The sequence below is a fragment of the Musca domestica genome, unplaced genomic scaffold (genome assembly GCF_030504385.1).
Source record: "Musca domestica strain aabys unplaced genomic scaffold, Musca_domestica.polishedcontigs.V.1.1 33, whole genome shotgun sequence".
NCBI classification, from domain to species: domain Eukaryota; kingdom Metazoa; phylum Arthropoda; class Insecta; order Diptera; family Muscidae; genus Musca; species Musca domestica.
This window is the reverse complement of record NW_026712312.1, coordinates 9,254,661-9,272,409: the sequence shown is the minus strand read 5'-3', so window position 1 is coordinate 9,272,409 and position 17,749 is coordinate 9,254,661. Positions and strand designations below refer to the sequence as shown.

General features: G+C 33.6%; 1 protein-coding gene and 1 long non-coding RNA gene across 13 annotated transcripts in view; one reads left to right on the top strand and one right to left on the bottom strand.

The window, feature by feature from the left end:
• The window catches only part of LOC101890787 (fasciclin-1), a 60,800-nt gene that overhangs the window by 6,988 nt on the left and 36,063 nt on the right, over nt 1-17,749 (bottom strand). For 7 of the 12 annotated variants that reach the window (XM_059125333.1, XM_059125340.1, XM_059125338.1 and 4 more), the window contains 12 exons: nt 17,449-17,618; nt 17,224-17,360; nt 15,994-16,090; nt 15,741-15,909; nt 15,370-15,530; nt 6,738-6,883; nt 6,497-6,587; nt 6,190-6,410; nt 5,948-6,110; nt 5,738-5,885; nt 5,542-5,577; nt 1,769-3,094 (listed from right to left, as the gene is read on the bottom strand). In XM_059125333.1, coding sequence (XP_058981316.1) covers nt 2,889-3,094; nt 5,542-5,577; nt 5,738-5,885; nt 5,948-6,110; nt 6,190-6,410; nt 6,497-6,587; nt 6,738-6,883; nt 15,370-15,530; nt 15,741-15,909; nt 15,994-16,090; nt 17,224-17,360; nt 17,449-17,618 — 1,745 coding nt within the window. In that variant the 3' untranslated portion in view covers nt 1,769-2,888. Of the gene's footprint in view, nt 1-1,768; nt 3,095-5,541; nt 5,578-5,737; nt 5,886-5,947; nt 6,111-6,189; nt 6,411-6,496; nt 6,588-6,737; nt 6,884-15,369; nt 15,531-15,740; nt 15,910-15,993; nt 16,091-17,223; nt 17,361-17,448; nt 17,619-17,749 lie in introns of those variants that run through there. The other 5 variants (XM_059125342.1, XM_059125343.1, XM_059125344.1 and 2 more) reach the window with 3 other exon arrangements.
• Nucleotides 1-17,749, top strand: part of LOC131803726 (uncharacterized) — a 117,645-nt gene that overhangs the window by 96,382 nt on the left and 3,514 nt on the right. The gene's annotated exons all lie outside the window — the stretch shown is intronic.

The following is a 17,749-nucleotide window of genomic DNA, read 5'->3' as shown; positions in this document are numbered from 1 at the left end:
ACTCGATTTCGAGCGATTGCGATCCTGGGAGCAGAAAAAAAATTGAGTAAACTCATTTTTTCGATGTCACTCGAGTGGGAGTGAGTATGTTTTTGAGAGGGAGCAAAATTTGTTCAAAATCGATGTGTGTGTGTATTTTTGCAACCACCAGTTGCAAACGTAACAAAAACAATGAGATCAAACAGAAGCATCGCAATTACATTCTGCTGATTTTTTCTTTGATTTTGTACACTATTAACCTGAGCCCCCTGCCTCCCTCCCTTTAAAGTTCACAGCAACACACACGCACACACAAATCACCAAACAAAAAAATGTTCTACTCATTTTCACTCTTAGAGCAAACTCTTGATAAATTTTGAGTGATCCTGATCCCACTCTAATTGTTCAGACAGAAGTGACTCAGGAGAGCTCCCACACAAAACAAAAAATGAAGATTAGACTCCGTAAAAAAACTTCCACTCTTTGAGCAATCCTACTCGCGAGCAAGATTCGCTCCCGAGTGAAAATGAGCACATCTGAGCCCTGGTTTTGATATTGCTGCTCCATCGAAAAATATTCGCAAACGAAAAATGGAGATTTCTTGTTTTGTATTTTCTACTCTCAGGAGTGCTTCCGCATGACTTCGAGCGATTTTAAATCGTTACTCGAATTTAAGAGAGTTTTTTTTTCAGAAATCCGGTTTCAAGACAAATAGGCGGGCACTCATTTTTTATAAGAATTGTTATTGTACCAAGCATTAACAGAAGGTACATGTTCCAAATTTATTGATTTTTTATTTCAAAATATTGACTGACAAGAAAAAAGGGCTAAGTATTCAATCTTTTCACTTAGTCTAACTTTGGAAAGTTACCAAGCAGAGTGGACTGATATTTCCATTTTCGAAGGTAGCTGTTCAACGTAATATCACAAAGAGGGTGGCTCAATATGTTACTTCGATTTATAATACATGTTTTGGGGCAAGTTTACTGATGTTGCCCATCTTCGAACCGATCTAAGATAGTTAGAAATATTAAGACGTCCAAAGTTTGTTCTAAAACAAATGGCGCCCAAATAGACATGAGTACAAAATGGGGTTTATATTAGTATGTGTGTTTGTCCCTATACATTGATATGTATATTCTCTCTGTAGACACAGGACTTAATTGGGAAAATCAATGGCAATAGAAATCGTCCACTATAGACATTAGGAAGATGTTTCTTGAATAACACCCTCATAACTCGAAGCGAAATTGGATACAATATTTAACGTTCTCAGTAAAAGTTTAGCTTCGACATATGGACCAAATTGAACTTAGTTCGTTGTATCTGGGTCACATATGATTATCTAAATTTTGGAATCCGATTTTTAATGAATCACCAATATGCTTGTAATTCTCTACATTTCTTGTAAATAAATGAACAAAATGCACTGTGTCACGTATTTGTTAAAACTGAACACAAAACACTGCATGAAATACATCGGGTTTGTATGACGCTGATTTTATTAGAAATTCGTTAGGCATATTTTTTAAATAGTCACACATAATTTTAAATCCATTATCCATTGTTAATTGCACAACGCAGTTACAGGAATTTTCAGAGCTACAGTTATTTCGAAAGTTAAATACCAGAGAATACGCGACAATCTCTAAGTTTTTTTTTTTTTTTTTTTTTTTTTTTTTTTTTGAAATGACATTTCGATTTATCCGGAGAATATAGGATGTATATGGATTTTGAATTTTAATCATTCAATATTTTTTTAAATTTCGAATTAAAAACCAATTTCCAATTATTGATATTTTATTAATACTTTTTATTAGTCTTTTTTTATCATTTCACATATTTTCATTTGTCCTACTGTGTTGGCAGTCGGTGTTTACTAAACAAAAAAAGGTCTTTCATTTTTATTTTCTAAATATGCCTTTAAAAAGAAATAAAATAAAAAATAAATCACAACTTAGAACTAAAAATAAAAATAGAAAATATATAATACGATGTATGTAAATGTAGTTATGTGAATAATAATATACAAAAGAACTAAATGCTATGGAAAAAGAAAACTAGGAGGCATAAAATATGAGGTTTTTGGTTTCCTTCTGTTTCGAATGCTTCGAATGCGAACAAAATGAAAGGCAAACTAGTTATGTGACTTATGCTTATGTTTGTTTGTATGTTATGTATCATGTATAGCTTAAATGAAAAAGGGCGGCAAAATTGGGCAAATATTTTTAATACATATTAACATTACATTCTTGGAGGGAGCGGGAGGAGTATTCAATTCAAAATTCTAAAATACCTAAAAAACCAAACGTCTAAGGTGGCAGACAATAAGGCTTGAATTTTACAAATGTATGTGTGTATGTTCTTATTAAATTTCAAACAAAAAATTCAATGAGTCAATTTTGTTGTCAATTAAACATTTATATATATTAACTACAAATTTCTTATAGATTTTCTTGTTTTTTTTTTTTAATTTTTTTTTCTCAATTTAAAGTTACAAATTTTATTTTTCAATTTTTTGTTTTAGATTTAATTTTTGAAAACTTTAATGCGTGTTTTAAGGCTAAAGTGGCTTAATTTTGTTTTTGTTGTTTTTTTTCTCAAATTCAAAACGAAATGCATAATTTATAAAAATGATACATGTGTTTGTGTGTGTGTGTGTTTGAGAGCATTAATGACATTTAATGTTTTAGGTGTAGATGCATGTATTTTTTCAAATGCGTTTTTTTATTTAGAAAATGAAATTATTTTTTTTAATTTTTCTGTTTTTTTACTTTATACACAATTGGTTCGTTATTATTTTAATGTGTTGTTTAATGGATTTTCATGATTTTTAAATATTTATATTTTTAGGAGTTTGTTGTTATTTTTTTTAGAAAGATTTTGGTTTTGTTGTTTGGTTGGTTGGTTTAGAAAAGAATTTTTGCTATTGCTATGATGAAGAGATTTGCAAACAATATGCAGAAGTTAGTCGTGATCTGATAACTACCTCCGCTCGCGACAACATCCTTCTCCTCCAACATGGGATAGTCGATTACATGTATGACGCCATTGATGCACTCCACATCGGGACGATAGACATTGATTTTCTTGTGGTTCCAAATGATGACATAGCCTAGAAAAAGAGAAAATCATTTTGTTAGAGAACAATAGTGAAGTAAATATCATAGGATAATATGAGGGGGGGTTAATATGTATGATATGCATGCTATATTTTTATATATTTTTCCAATTCAAAAAATAAATGGAAAAATTAAAAAAAAAAAAAAAAACAAGATGAATAGTATCAGTCGGTATTGCCGACAGATTTATACCCCCAGTCTTGAGCTATAATTATCCAAACTATTGACCCATTATGGGGGTGGTTCCGAAGCAGTTGGCCAATATTTATCAATTCGTATCTGGTATAAGACTGATATAAATATTAAAACGTGCCATATTTGGACTATATCGTCTACTTCCTATACTTTATATGATATATGTGCAAGTTTTTGGAAAATTTGAAAAAATGCGTGAGGTACCAGATATGGAGGACCGAAATATTCCACATCATTTAATACACATAAAAATATTGGTTTGTGCAAAATTTAAAGGAACAGCTCTATGTTCCTTTAAGAGTGCTGCCATTTCTAAGCAACTCGTCCGATAGCTGTTGAAATTATTCCATTGACAGCTCATTATATTTTTTACAAGCGTACAAAAGCTTTTGGTGAGAAGTTTTCAGAAAAAAATTTATTCGTGTAATTCAAGCGTGATAGTGTGATTTCTTTATATTTTCCTGGAAACCCACAAGTGGCTATCGTGGGAGCACTCCAGCATTTAAACGTGAATAAATATTTTGTATCTCGTGCCATCGCTCGTTATCGTGATACTGGTAGCGTAGCCCGATGTCAAGGAAGTGGACGGAAGAAAACAGCAACATCAGCAGAAATGGTTCGAAAAGAAACGAAGCTACTTGTTCGAAACCCGCGTCGCAGTTGCCAAAAAATGGCTTGTGACCTCAACATATCGCAATATTCCATTCGGCTAATATTGAAAAATGAGCTCGGGGTTAAGCCATTGAAATTCCAAAAGTGCAAGAACTGACACCGCAACAGAAAGAAAATAAATTCAAAAGAGCTAAAGAGTTGCTTCGCTTGGCCGAGAGTGGTGAACTGCCGAATTTAGTTTTCTCCGATAAGAAAACATTCGTTGTCCAGAAGTTTGTAAACAAACAAAATGATCGTGTTTACTTGCCAAAGAGGTCTGCTGAAAATATGCAAGGCAAGCAAAAATTTTGGCCGCAGATCTTGGACATTCCAACAGGACTCAGCACCATCGCACTCAGCACGCGCCATCCAAGAATGGTTACAAAATGAGGTTCCTCGCTTCATTTTCAGCGCACAATGGCCACCAAAATCTCCGGATACCAACCGTTGGACTATTGTGTCTGAAGTATTTTAGGTATCAGGGTTGGCACTAAAAAATACCAAAGTTTCGATCACCTCAAGCAAGCGCTTCGCCGGGAATGGACCAAAATACCGCAGAGCAACATTAGGGCAGCGTGTAACGGTTTCATTGGCCGTTTGAAGGCCATAATTCGTGCCAAAAGTGACCAATTCGGACAAATCTAAACTTAATCTAAAATTTTATGCTATTTCCGACTTTTTTTCAATAAAATTAAAAAAAAAAAATGTAAAAATTATGGCAAAATTATGGCTTTGTTGCAGTTTTTTATCTCACCCTGTATTTCCAAAATTTAAGATAGAGATTTTAGATTTGATATACGCTAACGAGTAACATGTGGAATCATTTGTACAAAATATGTGGCATGTCATGAAGAAACCATGCGAATTATCAATATAGGCCCACGTTTTGGTATAACCCTCATATGAATATATAAATAAATATCCTGATTTCACCTATTACAGGGGTCTTGACCATATTTTTCAAATTATTTGGCCTCTTCGCAGAAAATTGTCAACTTATACCATATAAAAATACCTCCTGATTTAATCCATCTCGAAGGTCTTGACCATGTTTTTCCCAATCGATTGGTATACAATTTGGCGGTAGAGAACCATCTATGAAAAATTGGCCACATGAAATAAAATTGAGAATTTGAAAAGTTTGAGAGCCCGAAATTTCAAATTGCCGTTCATTTGGTTGCAAATGTAGGAAGAAACCTCGAAAATATATTTATAATATGGCATAAATAAAAAATTGCATGTATGTATGCGTGTTGGGACTACATTTGTACCCAACAAACCAAACTGTCCGAGTTCGTATCGAGGAGTAGTTGAGTAGACCCGTTTTCTCTCAAAAATACCTGTGACTACATTTTTTCTAACTATTCCTAATTTTTATTTCAAAACATGAATTCTCCCGTTCCTACTAAGAAAATTTCAAGTATTGAGACATGAACTGAGAAAATTTGTAGTCGCTCAAATTGTTTTCCTTTTCGCGTCATGCGTTTGATGATTAAATGAATGGATATTGAAGCTCGATATATGTATTTGCAGGTTATGATTCCATGATTGTTTGTGTGTATGTGTGTGGTTTCGTTCTCATATTAAAACTCACCGTTCCATTCATGAGAAGCAAACTCATCATGAAGATCTTGGAGTTTTTTTGAAAAATAAATCCAAATAAAAGTTTAGAGAATGTTAGTATAATTTCTAATTTCTTGATTTTTCATAAACACAAATCTCAACCAACGTTCGAAAAAATATTTACCCAAATACCAAGCTTTTAAATATAATTTGTAAAGAATACTTACGTCCAGCCTCCTCTTCAACTCGGATTTTGAGTGAATCTCTAAATGTGGGCAGGCGAATCGAGTCGTTTTGTTTTGACATGGTAACCAGGTCCTTCATGGTATAAACTTGATCTGCAATGACCAAATGACGTTCCAAAACAGCACGGGACTAAAAAAATTATAATCAGTTAACATTACTCCATCAAAGCAGCAATTCTGTCATCTTCTTACATGATAGGCAAAATCTCTCATGAACAATTTCTTGTGCACCGAGGGATGGTCCAATTCAATTTTTTGCCAACCCTTGTCGCGTGGTACGAAATAAGTAAAATGCCTATTTGTGTTGTTCAGCTGTTCGTTGAAGGAAGAGAATTGTCCCATTTTGTAGGTGTCGCTATAGAAAAGAAAAATAAAAGAGAGGAGGCTCAGTTGACATTGGCATGTGAAAGCAATTGCGTGTTTTATCCAATTACCTTAACATGGGGTCACTTTCCATTTTGCCCAGCACCGTTGTGGAGGGGATACCCAAAACTTTGTCAATAATGTGTACGAAGCCGTTTGTGTTGGCAACATCCGCCTGGACAATTGTGGCATTGACACCGCCACCCTCCACTGTGATGACTTCATCTTCGCCCTCGCCATTGATGTTGAAGTACAGGAAGGTATGGTTGCTCAGAGTGGGTACTTGGGCAATCTGTCCCCCCCAAAAAGGATGAAAATAAAGGAAATGTTATTGTGATGTAATGCATTGCACAAGGGTATCTCATCATTAAATCTCACCATGTTCTGGTTCTTCTCTTTAATGTTTTCAATATTCAAGGGATCCCGGATGATGTGCATATTCAGAATTTCACGCATTCTCTCGGTGTTGCTAAAAAAATAAAATACGTTTGTTATTCAATATTGCTCTCCTTTTGTGTGTGGTGGGTGGGAGAGGAGGGGGTCGGATAGTAACAAAATCATAATACAAACGTAAAAACAACAACAAAAGAAAATGAATAATCACCAGTCGCTGACATACTTTCTAATATGTTCAATGGCAGGATTTTCCCAAGCCTCATTGCTGGGTGCCAAAATTGTAACTTTGCTGTAGTTTTTAATGTCATTCAGAACATAACCGCCATTGGCCATAATTGTATCGAAGAATGCCTTCAAAGCTCCGTGCTCCTGTTGAAAAGAATGGGGAAAGGAATATTTTTTAGTTTTTTTTTTCTTTTCATAAATAAAAAATAAGGTTTTTTGTAGTGTTATTGCTCAAGCAGTTTACATTCAAATGATGGAAATTATGACAAAAATAATAACTTGAAGTGGGTTTTAAATTGTGGTTACATATTAATATAACTGTATGAATTTCATAGGGACGAGTTTTTATTGATTGTGGTCATAATTTAAAAAAAAAACTGTATTTAAAAGTCTGAAATACCACATATATTTATTTTATGGTACTGATCTGAACAAAAAGCCTTTCTTAGGAGTTCCTTATATACAGGAGGCACAACATTTTCATTTTTATATTTTACTTTTTAAAGAATGGGAAATATTTTATATTTAATATTATATATTTGATAGACAAAAAAATCACACAAAAAATATACTTCTTCAAATCTTGAGGAAGTCGGTGCAATCATATAAGAAAAATTATCTATAGCCAACTTCTTTTTTTAAGAATATTTTATGTCCGTAGATGATAGAAAGATAAAGCAGAAAATTTCAAAATATAAATATATTTGGCAATCTTTAGATTTATCGCTGTTGTTATTTACCTCCTTCGTAGTAGGGTCAAGGACGCAAAGTATATATATGATATGGTAAAAATATGCCCTCTCAATAAAATATATCATATTGGGTCGATTATGCTATGTGCATATTCCAATCATTTTTAGACCAGCTCGAAATTTGACGTTTTCAGCTCAGAAATTCAAGCTTGATAAAAATATTACGTATCAAGTTTGAATTTCGCATATGTCGAGGGAGGTCTATTAATTGTTCGAAAATCGCACATCGTAATATTCTAGTCACAGTTAACTTGAGAGGAAACTATATAGATGCCGTCCATCTAAGCGAACATTACAATATCTATACCCTCAGACCAGGGAAGTTCGCATTATTGAATTCCGGATACAATTGGGCTGGGGGCAACTAGAAAAATGTAACTTTTCTATGTGAAATATACAAGCATGGCAGAAATGAGTCATTCTATCGGGGCCCTGCACCACAAAAAAAAATTGCATTAGATTTTCAGAAAATTTTTTAACATATTTGCTAAATTAGTTCACTTCTATACGGAGTTAACTCTTCACTCTTTTTTATGCTCTCCAGCATTCTATGGAGGGTATATTATCTTTGTTATTCCTTTTGTAATTGCCCGAAATACTTATGTCAGACCCAACAAAGTATATATATTTTTGATCAGCGTAAAATTCTAAGTCGATTTAGTGATATACATCTGTCTATGTGTCTCTCTGTTGCAATCACGCTATCTTTCAAACCAATTGAGATAGAAGATTAAAATTTTGCACAAATGTGTATTTTGCCAGAAGACAGGTTTAGTTCGTGAATGAGCCATGTCGGTCATCGTTTCATATAGCTCCCATATAACGATACCTCCCGATATTCTGTTTTTTGATGATTTTAGAGACACTTTTTAGCGGAATTTCGTATTTGAAGTGCGTAATGAATACTACAGCCTATGACAGAAAATTTGTGTCAGTTGAAGCAATGGACCGGTGAAATTTGTGTACAAAAGCAAACAATACTCATACATGGAACTACAACAACAGCGTCTGAAAAACTAGTAGAGTACGGGCCAAAAAATAGAATCTGCTGATCGCACTCTAAAACGAGCAAAGCGTGCTCGCCCTTTTTTGAGCGAAACCGAATAATATAGTTATACTCGTTTTTTCTACTCCCAAAAGTGCTCCCGCAGACTTTGAGCGAGTTTTTCGAAGTCTGGTTATGAAAAAGTTAAAAAATAGTTCACGATGGGTGTTCATTTTTCCACAAAGAATCCGAAATTTCACATCACAGCTGATGTGTTTGGGAATTACGACAGAAACCTTTAAAAATCCGAAAATCAAGAGGTCGCGTATACACCTAAAAATGTTATCCGCATTGAATATTTTTTGCAAAGAGTAAAACTAAATCGCTGAGAACTCGTCATGTGTATTTATAACTGATTTCATTGGAATCTGGGACCTAAACAATTAAAATAACAAAAAAATTAAGAGGTAGCGTTGCCAGGGGGTCTATACCTAATTTTGGAGCGAAAGCACTATTTTAATAGGACAATTTCAATCGTGGCTTTAAAAGACTGGCATGACGAAATCGACATCGAATTTCATGCTGATCATGACTATTTTTAGGTGCTTCAAACGAAGTGTGATGCACCCTTTATTTTATAGCAGAGGACATTACTTTACAGGAATATAGGTTTCTAACCAATGTCCGTTTTTCCTCCTTTGTAAAAAATGAATTGAAATTATTGTTTTTTGTTTATATTTCTAGAATTATTCTTTAATCTTTGAATCAGGGTTATATAATAAGAGAATCAAAATATTCATTCCGCTATTTTAAAATTCAACTGCTATATCATTTAACCACAATATAAAACTTTATGCACAAAATGATGTGAACCAGTTACAAAGTTTACTCTCCAAAGGCATTTGGCCATGATTTGGAAATAAAATTCTTTATTTCTCTTTAGTTCCTTTCACTTAACATTGTAATTGGCTTTAACGGCTATGAATTCGTCAAAGAAATAATAAAATGCAACTTAAAAATACACAAAGATATACATACACATGTATATGGTATGTGTGTGTGTGTGTTTGTGTGTAAATGTAAGGTGTTGTTGTGGGGGTGTTGTTAGGTATGATTAAATGGATTTGGTGTGGGGGGTTGGTATTAGAATACTTAGATTAGGGATACATTTCCTACGGCAGCTTTAGCTGAGGTTACACAAAGTGGCTTGACAAGTAAAACTTTCAGCAGTAGTATCAAGGAAAGGGAAAAATGATAAACACTCAAAAGAAGTATCGAAAAAAAAAATACACATAATTTTAGCAAAGAAAAATTAAAAAAGAACATACATTTTTTTTTCATTTTAATTTTTTTGGAAGAGAGTTTTAAATTTGTGTGTCTTTTGTTGCCAATTTTGGTTGGTTTTGGTGATGATTTGGGAGTTTGCAAGTGACGATGATCAAAAATGCTCTCAATGTGTTGGTAACGTGAAAATAACAAGCTGGCTTGCAGATACATGTATTGTTTTTTGTAGGGGGGAGGGCAGCCCCCTATGAGGGGCTGCGGATTTCAGGGAATTAATTCATACTTACAATCTACCGTTATCGTTTTTGGTTTGTTTGTTTTGATGCATATGAGGATAGTCGGAGGAGTCATGGCAAACAGAGACGAAGACAGAGGTAGGATTCATGGCAATTGCGTTCATCACATCGCACCATTCGTTTTGGGGTTCGTTTGAATTTATGGAGCAGTACCATTTTCGAATTTTCATTTCGTGTTATCGTTTGGTTGATTGAATGAATGAATTGACGTTTGATTGAATATCGTGCATTGGAAAATTTACGCAATTTTGAAATTGTGAATTTCCATTAATGTTGTTGGTTTGTTGTAGTTGTTGTGGTGGTTGGTGGTTATCATTTCGTTCGTAATTTTGCCATAACAAAAATAATCGATTATTAATAAATCTATTTTGTGTTTTTTTAATGTTTTTTCTTTACTTTAAGTTTAGCGTTTTTGTTTGTTTTTTTTTTTTTTTAATTTGGCAAATAAAATGTTTATTTTTTTTTCAAAACTTATACTTCGTGCAAAGAACAATGCGAATCATTCGTCGGGTGATCGATTTTGCATGATACAAACATGAGTATGTTTTACTTTTTTCAATATTTATTTCAAAATAGCTTTCGAATTCCAAATGAATGTGGTGGATGGATGGCGAAATATATATTTTTGGGATATTTATACAAGACACATGTAAATAGGCATGTAATTATTTCATTCGTTTATAACGACGTCGACAATTTTGTATTTTTGATAAACAAAATCCCAGCAAAATTAAATGGTACCAGTTCGGAATGAAGTTGGACTGCTGCTTCGTGCGAAACAAATAGTATAAAGAAGTCTTTAAACCCCTTAAAATAAATCAATTACTTCCAGGGCATTTACATTTTTGCTGGAAAATACTAAACTCTCGAAAAGTGGGAGAGATATTGTCACTTGTCGTTATAGACGAACTCTACTGTTTGATGGCATATGGTTGATTTGAAAAAATCTCAACTTCCGAAAATGCATTTCTCTTAACTCCATAAGCTGGCAACTTTGGAAAAAATGTCTAGTATATGTATTTATGTGAATCATGCATACGATATTATTTTTAGATTAAAAATGTCCGATTTTTAATTCCTATTAATGAAGTAAAAACCAGTACCGAAAGGTCAAAAGTTGGACTGGGCCGACTAAATGATGCCCTACACCACAATGCATATTTAGTAGAGCTTTAGCCCAGGCAGAATAGAGGTTTTACCCATAGGAAAACTTCTATTCAGCCCAGACTTCCATAGGAAATCTGCCATTCGACCCGACTGAATGGGGGTTTCCATCGGAAATTTGCCATTCACGGCCTTTATGACCTTTATCCAGTATCAATATCCAAACGCATTGTAGTAGGTAGATTATGGGGGTTTAGACATATCACAGAGATTGCCTCTTTAAGCGTTACGGTCATCGTATTCCAGACACATATGGGTTTCCATCGGAAATCTGCCATTCAGCCCAACTCTGAATCGAATATCAACAAATTTGACAGAGGCTCGTATTTCAGCAAATAACATTGCTGACATGACTTCGAGAATGTATGACTATTATATCTCCGAGTAATATATGTATGGAAACCGTTTTTCATCTAATGTAACAATTCTGTTGAATGTGCAAAAATCCATCCAACTCGAGCTGATATTACATTTTCGGTGCACAATAACCATGAAATCGGATAAATATATTTTTGGGAGCTATATCCGATTCTGAACTGATCTCGCTATAATTTGGCAGAGGTGTTTCTGAGCTGCATCTGATATCTGGTACAAAATATCATTTTGGTAAAGTGCATGTTATGAATCTGAGGAACTCAAACTAAATCCGATCGATTTTCACCAAGTTTGATTTATTTGCTTCTAGACTGAATTCGGTCGGATGTCCATTTGGGCTGATATTAGCCATTTGGTGCACAATAAATCTCAAATCAGATAAAGATTTACATGGGAGCTATATCCAAATCTGAACCGATTTTGACAAAATTTGAAGCACCTTTTTCTGAGCTGTATCTGCTGCCCGGTATCAAAGATCTTTGTTGTGGAGTGCATATTACGCATGTGTAGGACTTAAGCATCAACAGCTATAGTTCTATCTGATCGGATTTTCCCCAAATTGGAAGTACTTGCTTCTAAAATCACGGCCATGTGAAAAAATATCCGAATTTGGCAATCTACAACATCGGATTCATGATTTCTATTCACCAAGAATTCACTGGACATTTTTTATAAATAATATTTTGTTTTCGTTTTAAAGCGTGTCGAACAAAAACCAATTATTTGACATGCTGAGATTGATTTAAATTCAAATATTTTTGTGATAGCATTCTTTTTGGAAATCATAAATTATGAGACGATTTAAATATATAAGTAAAAATGACTTTTTGGCATTCCATTTACATTTCGAGTCAAATGCAAACAAAAAAACTGAAATTTTGGACGGAACATAAAACTTCATGCAACTCTAAAATAATTCGATCACCATGATAACTTGCAGCTAACATTTCAAATAATAAAATTCTACATTATTTAATAAATATTAAATATATTTTTTTTAATATAAAAAACGGGTAATTACCTTAAACGACTAAAATTATTTTTTTTAACATTAAGTTTTGTTGTTTTCAGGATGTTTGATTTTTTTTTGCGGGGGATTTGCAATAAAATCCACAGGGAGGCACAGTATTTTTTTTTAAGTTTAAAGAAAATACATTTGATAAGAAAAGAATGGAAAGTTTTACAAAGATAAAGAGAACACACATTAAAAAAATCACATCAAAATATTAAAAAAAATAGAACTAAACTAAAAAATATCACAACATTTAAGAGAGTAATGATGAGGTTAGAGAGCGGCAGAAATGTAAACGCACGAGATGATGTTTGTGATTACAATGAACTGATATTTTCAGGGAGGGCGCTTGGAAATTTTCTTGATATCATGTTTACACCGCGCCTTAGAAAATTTGGTTGTCCTTTTTTTTAATTTAAAATTAAAATCCAATATAATGTTGTTCTAAGGCACAGTGCAGACAGTATTGGTTTATGTTCAATGAAATTCTTCAAATGTCAAGCAATGAAGCTAAACACAACTTCAAATGGGGGATTGATTTCGAAAAATGGTATAAAATTATAATTTATTCCATCACAGTCGAAAAATCATTCCCCAATTTCTCCTTTTAACTAAAAAAAATAGTTCCCTAAAAGCCAATTGTTTTGAACGAATATCTAAACAAAGGATAGATAAAGAAAATGTTAATGTTAAAGATCTGCCAATTTGCTGGTGAACTTAATTTCAACCCTGAACCAAATGTACAATTTTGATATAAAAATTTTCAAGTGTAAGGGAAGTATATGCACAGAGAATATATGAACCAGATTCGATTGATTAGAATTTTTAACCTTCACAGTAAGAAATTATAAAGAGCATTGCATTATGAGGAATTTTAAAATGTTTGTCGGAAAGCACCGTAGAAGTTTGTGTTTTTTTCGTTAATTTTGGAAGACTAATTGCAGAAAAATCGATAGCATTTTTCTTTTTAATTAATTTTTTTTAATATCGAATAATAAAACAATTAATATCTTCCAATAGAAAATTGTGGTCACTTAATGTGTGAAACCGCAATTAAAATACAAAAGAGGGTATGTGTATAATTTACCCGCGGCTGAACCTTCAAACAACTTAAAAACGAGGTCTCTATGTCCTTTATTCAGTATCAATATCCAAACGCATTGTAGTAGGTACTTTATGGGGGTTCAGACATAATCACAGAGATTGCCTCTTTGACCGTTACTGTCATCGTATTCCAGACACATACCATTTTGATATTCTTGTAGTTCAGTGTTGCCATCTTACAGTTGGGTTTAAGCAGAGATTCAAACATACAGTGATGAACATTGACAGGGTGATTTACACATTCAGATTTAGATGTCGCTATGGGGTAAGCGAAGACACAAACTGCCAAAAATTTACAAGTGATCTAACCGATCAATGTTGCCAACCTCCGACATGACAAAGTCGAGCTCGTTGAAAAAGGTTTGTTAAATTCCATGTAGTAAATGACACCACCTCTATAGTTCTGCCATGGTTTTAATCTGAATCATCCAAACTATTTTGGAATTGTATTTACATTTTGACCCACTCTCTTTTTGGTCTCCGCTGATTCAGACCCAAACAAAAATAGTTATAAATCTATTAAATTTTACGAATTAAATTTCAAGAGTTTTTCTTCTACGGTGCCCTCTGTTAAGCTTTATTTTCAAAATATAAACGCTTTGAGCCAATTGCTTTGCAGGTTAAAATTCTTTGTTTGGAATGAATGTTCAATCATGGATATAATAAATTTGGATTTAGATGTTTTTTTTTTATAATTTTGTACACAAATTAATAAAATTCAAACACAAAAGGAAAATGTCAATTAATTAACAATTTTTTTGTTGGATTTATTTGGATGAATTTATACAAACAAATATTTTTGTTAGATTTTGTTGTTGTCCTTGGTATACTTACATTACACCCAAAATTTTTTTAAAATAAAATTTATATTTTAAAAATTATTTTAAAATAAAATTTTGCTTTGATTTTACTGAGAACCGAATCTTTGTGTTTGTTTTCTCTCTTCTCTCAAGACTTGAAATTTGGTGTTGGTTTTTTTTCGCTCATTTGGGGAAAAAATTATAACTGAATTCAGTTCAAGGTAAAATCAGTCTTTGGGTATTCGTGGCAAAATGTTGTAGTTAATTTGTGTACGTGTGTGAGAGTGGGTGTGTGTGTGTGGGGGTGCAGTGTTAAGAATGTGTTTCATGTTTCCTGGAGGGAATGTTAAGGCTTTGTTCTTGTGAGAACACGGGGTTTAAAAACGTAAAAATGTAGTTGTCATCAACAATTTCGGAACGACACGACAAGTCATCCTTTCCACCAACGGCTCAAACCAAAATCAAAGCCCTTTCGAAGACGATTGCCTAATCCAAAAGTGTAACCTTAGCCTAAGTAATGATAATTGCTAGCTTCTTTTTCAGCTTTTGAGGAATGCTAAGTAATCAGCTTTTGGTTAGTTAAGCCTTTGTTTTAAGAGCTTTGAATCCTGTTACAGGATTCCAGGAATTGCTAATGTTAGAACATCTAATTTGCATTCTGGCTTCAGGGGAGGCGGGTAACTACATTCTTTACAAAATATTTGATTTTTCTTTTCAGTTTCCCTTTTTGGCTAATATGTTAATGTGTTGTAGCGTTTTACTATTGCCTTTGTTTCTGTTGTTATTGGTATTTTTTGCAAATGTTGTTACTGTTGTTTACTTTTGGTTCGTTTTGGGTTGGAATACATTTGGACTTACCTGCAGGAATTCGGTTACCGTCGTATCGACAATCATCAAAGGACGCTTTATTAAATGGACAACGCCATTACGTACGGGTATATTGGCGGCCACAATTTCCGACAGCACCACTCCGGTGGCGTGTTTGTTATCGCCAAGCAAAGTATTCGATTTCACATACACTACAAAAGTATCATATAAAATAGAATAGAATGGGGCAGAAGAAGCAAAGGAAATAGAATATCAGATTAGAGAAGAGATAATTTTCATTTCTTTCAACATAAAATCCGTCTTTATGACAGTCTTTATATTCATTGTGTGTGTGTATGTGTGTGTATTGTCAGATACACAAACACATATACATATCATTTGTTACATTCACTTGTACTTACTTATGCCACTCTTCTCTTTAAAGAAAGTCACGGTAACCTTTATGTTATCCTCGAACGCGGCAGTGGTCTGTGGCACTTCAATGGGTGCGGCCGCAGTAAATATCACATTGTTCAACAGGACATGGCCGTCGATAACTTTTTTATCCACCAAACTGCTGCGGGCTGTTGCCTATTGTTTAATCAAGGAATTGTTTTAATAAATTATCCTTGCAAATGGAGACGAGAAGAAACGGAATTCCGGGAAATTACTTACCTTGAAACCTTCATCGACTGGTATGAGGAATGTATGACCACCAGGTGATTGGAATAAATTCTCCTTGCCTTTCAGAGTTACTTGCGAACGATAGACTCTAAAAAGAGATGAAAAGACAACAACGTTAACGATATGTTAAAAATGCCATTTAGGTTTCCTCGAAAAAAAAATTCTTGAAACGGGACTAAAAGCAGAAGTGATACGCAATCAAATAAAAATTCTTGAATTCCTTCATATCTCCCAGAAAAAAACGAACCTCGAAATATTATGGTATTTTATCACAAACTACAAAATTATTCAATATTAGCATCAGATTATACATTCTATTCTATGCCGGTTTTAGACCTTAGGTCTCATTGTACCAAATCCGTTTCAGGACATTTGGAGTCGATCTAGCGATGGTGCGCACGAAAACTCTCGAAGGGAATATTCCCTTCACTTCGATTTGATCAAACTTGGTACAGCGTTATATTATTATCAAACTAAGATCGAGTTCGGGGATGGACAATATCGGTCCACTTCTTCTGGTACCTCCCCCACAAAGGGTAAACATTTCGAGTAATGATAACTCCGATATTCTTCAAATTTCACACATCCCAATATGCTTGTCAATAAAAAATCTGGTGTGAAGATGGGATATATCGGTCCACTACTTATGGTTCCTCCTCCACAACGGATCAAAATTTAAAATAACCATGAATTAAAAGTAAAACACGAAATGAGCTTCCGATTTTTTTCAAATTGCGCACATCACAATGCCTCTACTTAAACAAGATCTGGATGAAAATATTGAATAAATATAACTTTCATAAAATTATATCAGATACGAAATAGAAAATATTGGCCCACTCTTTCGGAACTTCGCCTATCAAAAGGTTTGCAGTTTATATAATCTTCATTGACGCGCCTAAAAGTATGCTACAAATCTTTCTTATATAAAATGTTAAAAATCCTATTTACATATGATTTTAACAAGATGTGTAAACTGTTCTTAAAGCTTTCGTCTAATTTCGCATTTGAAATCAAAGCAATTTAATATTGTGGGTAGGTAAACATTTTGAGCATAGGTCCACTTTTTGGAAGAGCTCTCATCTCGTAAAAAGATAAGATTTAAACAATTTTTAGTTTGGCTCTAATTTTTGTTTCCCCTTTTAAATGAAATACAAAACCCCAAATCTTCTGTTTCGACCCTTAAACCCAGAAAACAACAAAAATTTTCACTTCACATACCTTAAACGATGATCTTCTCCGATGTCAAGTAAATCAGACTGTTGCAAGAATTGAAATGCATCTGGATTGGTGATTTCCGTTTTTGTATTGGGCAGCGGGGTGAGTGGCACTAAAACTTCATCGATAATATGCATCACCTGGTCAGATTAGAAAAAAAAAAACAAGAAAAATAAAATATTGAATTATTTCTCCGACTTGGGATTGGTCTTTGCAACGGAATCATACCTGTCTTTTTCCCTCATTATTGGTCATTTCCACCGACAATGACGGTATGATGCGGGCATTATTCACATAGATATCACCATTGCGATTCTTCGTTATATACAATGGAGGATTACCATCCATGTCGGATGGTATGGTCTTTGTTAATTGATCCTGAGTCATGGCAACGGTGGCTGAATCGAAGAGAAAAACAAATCCAATTTCAATTAAGATTTCAATTTGTAAAAACATATTTGTAATTAATTTAAAATGAGTCAACAACAAAAACACAAACAATAATAAATGGAAACAACAATGTAATTAA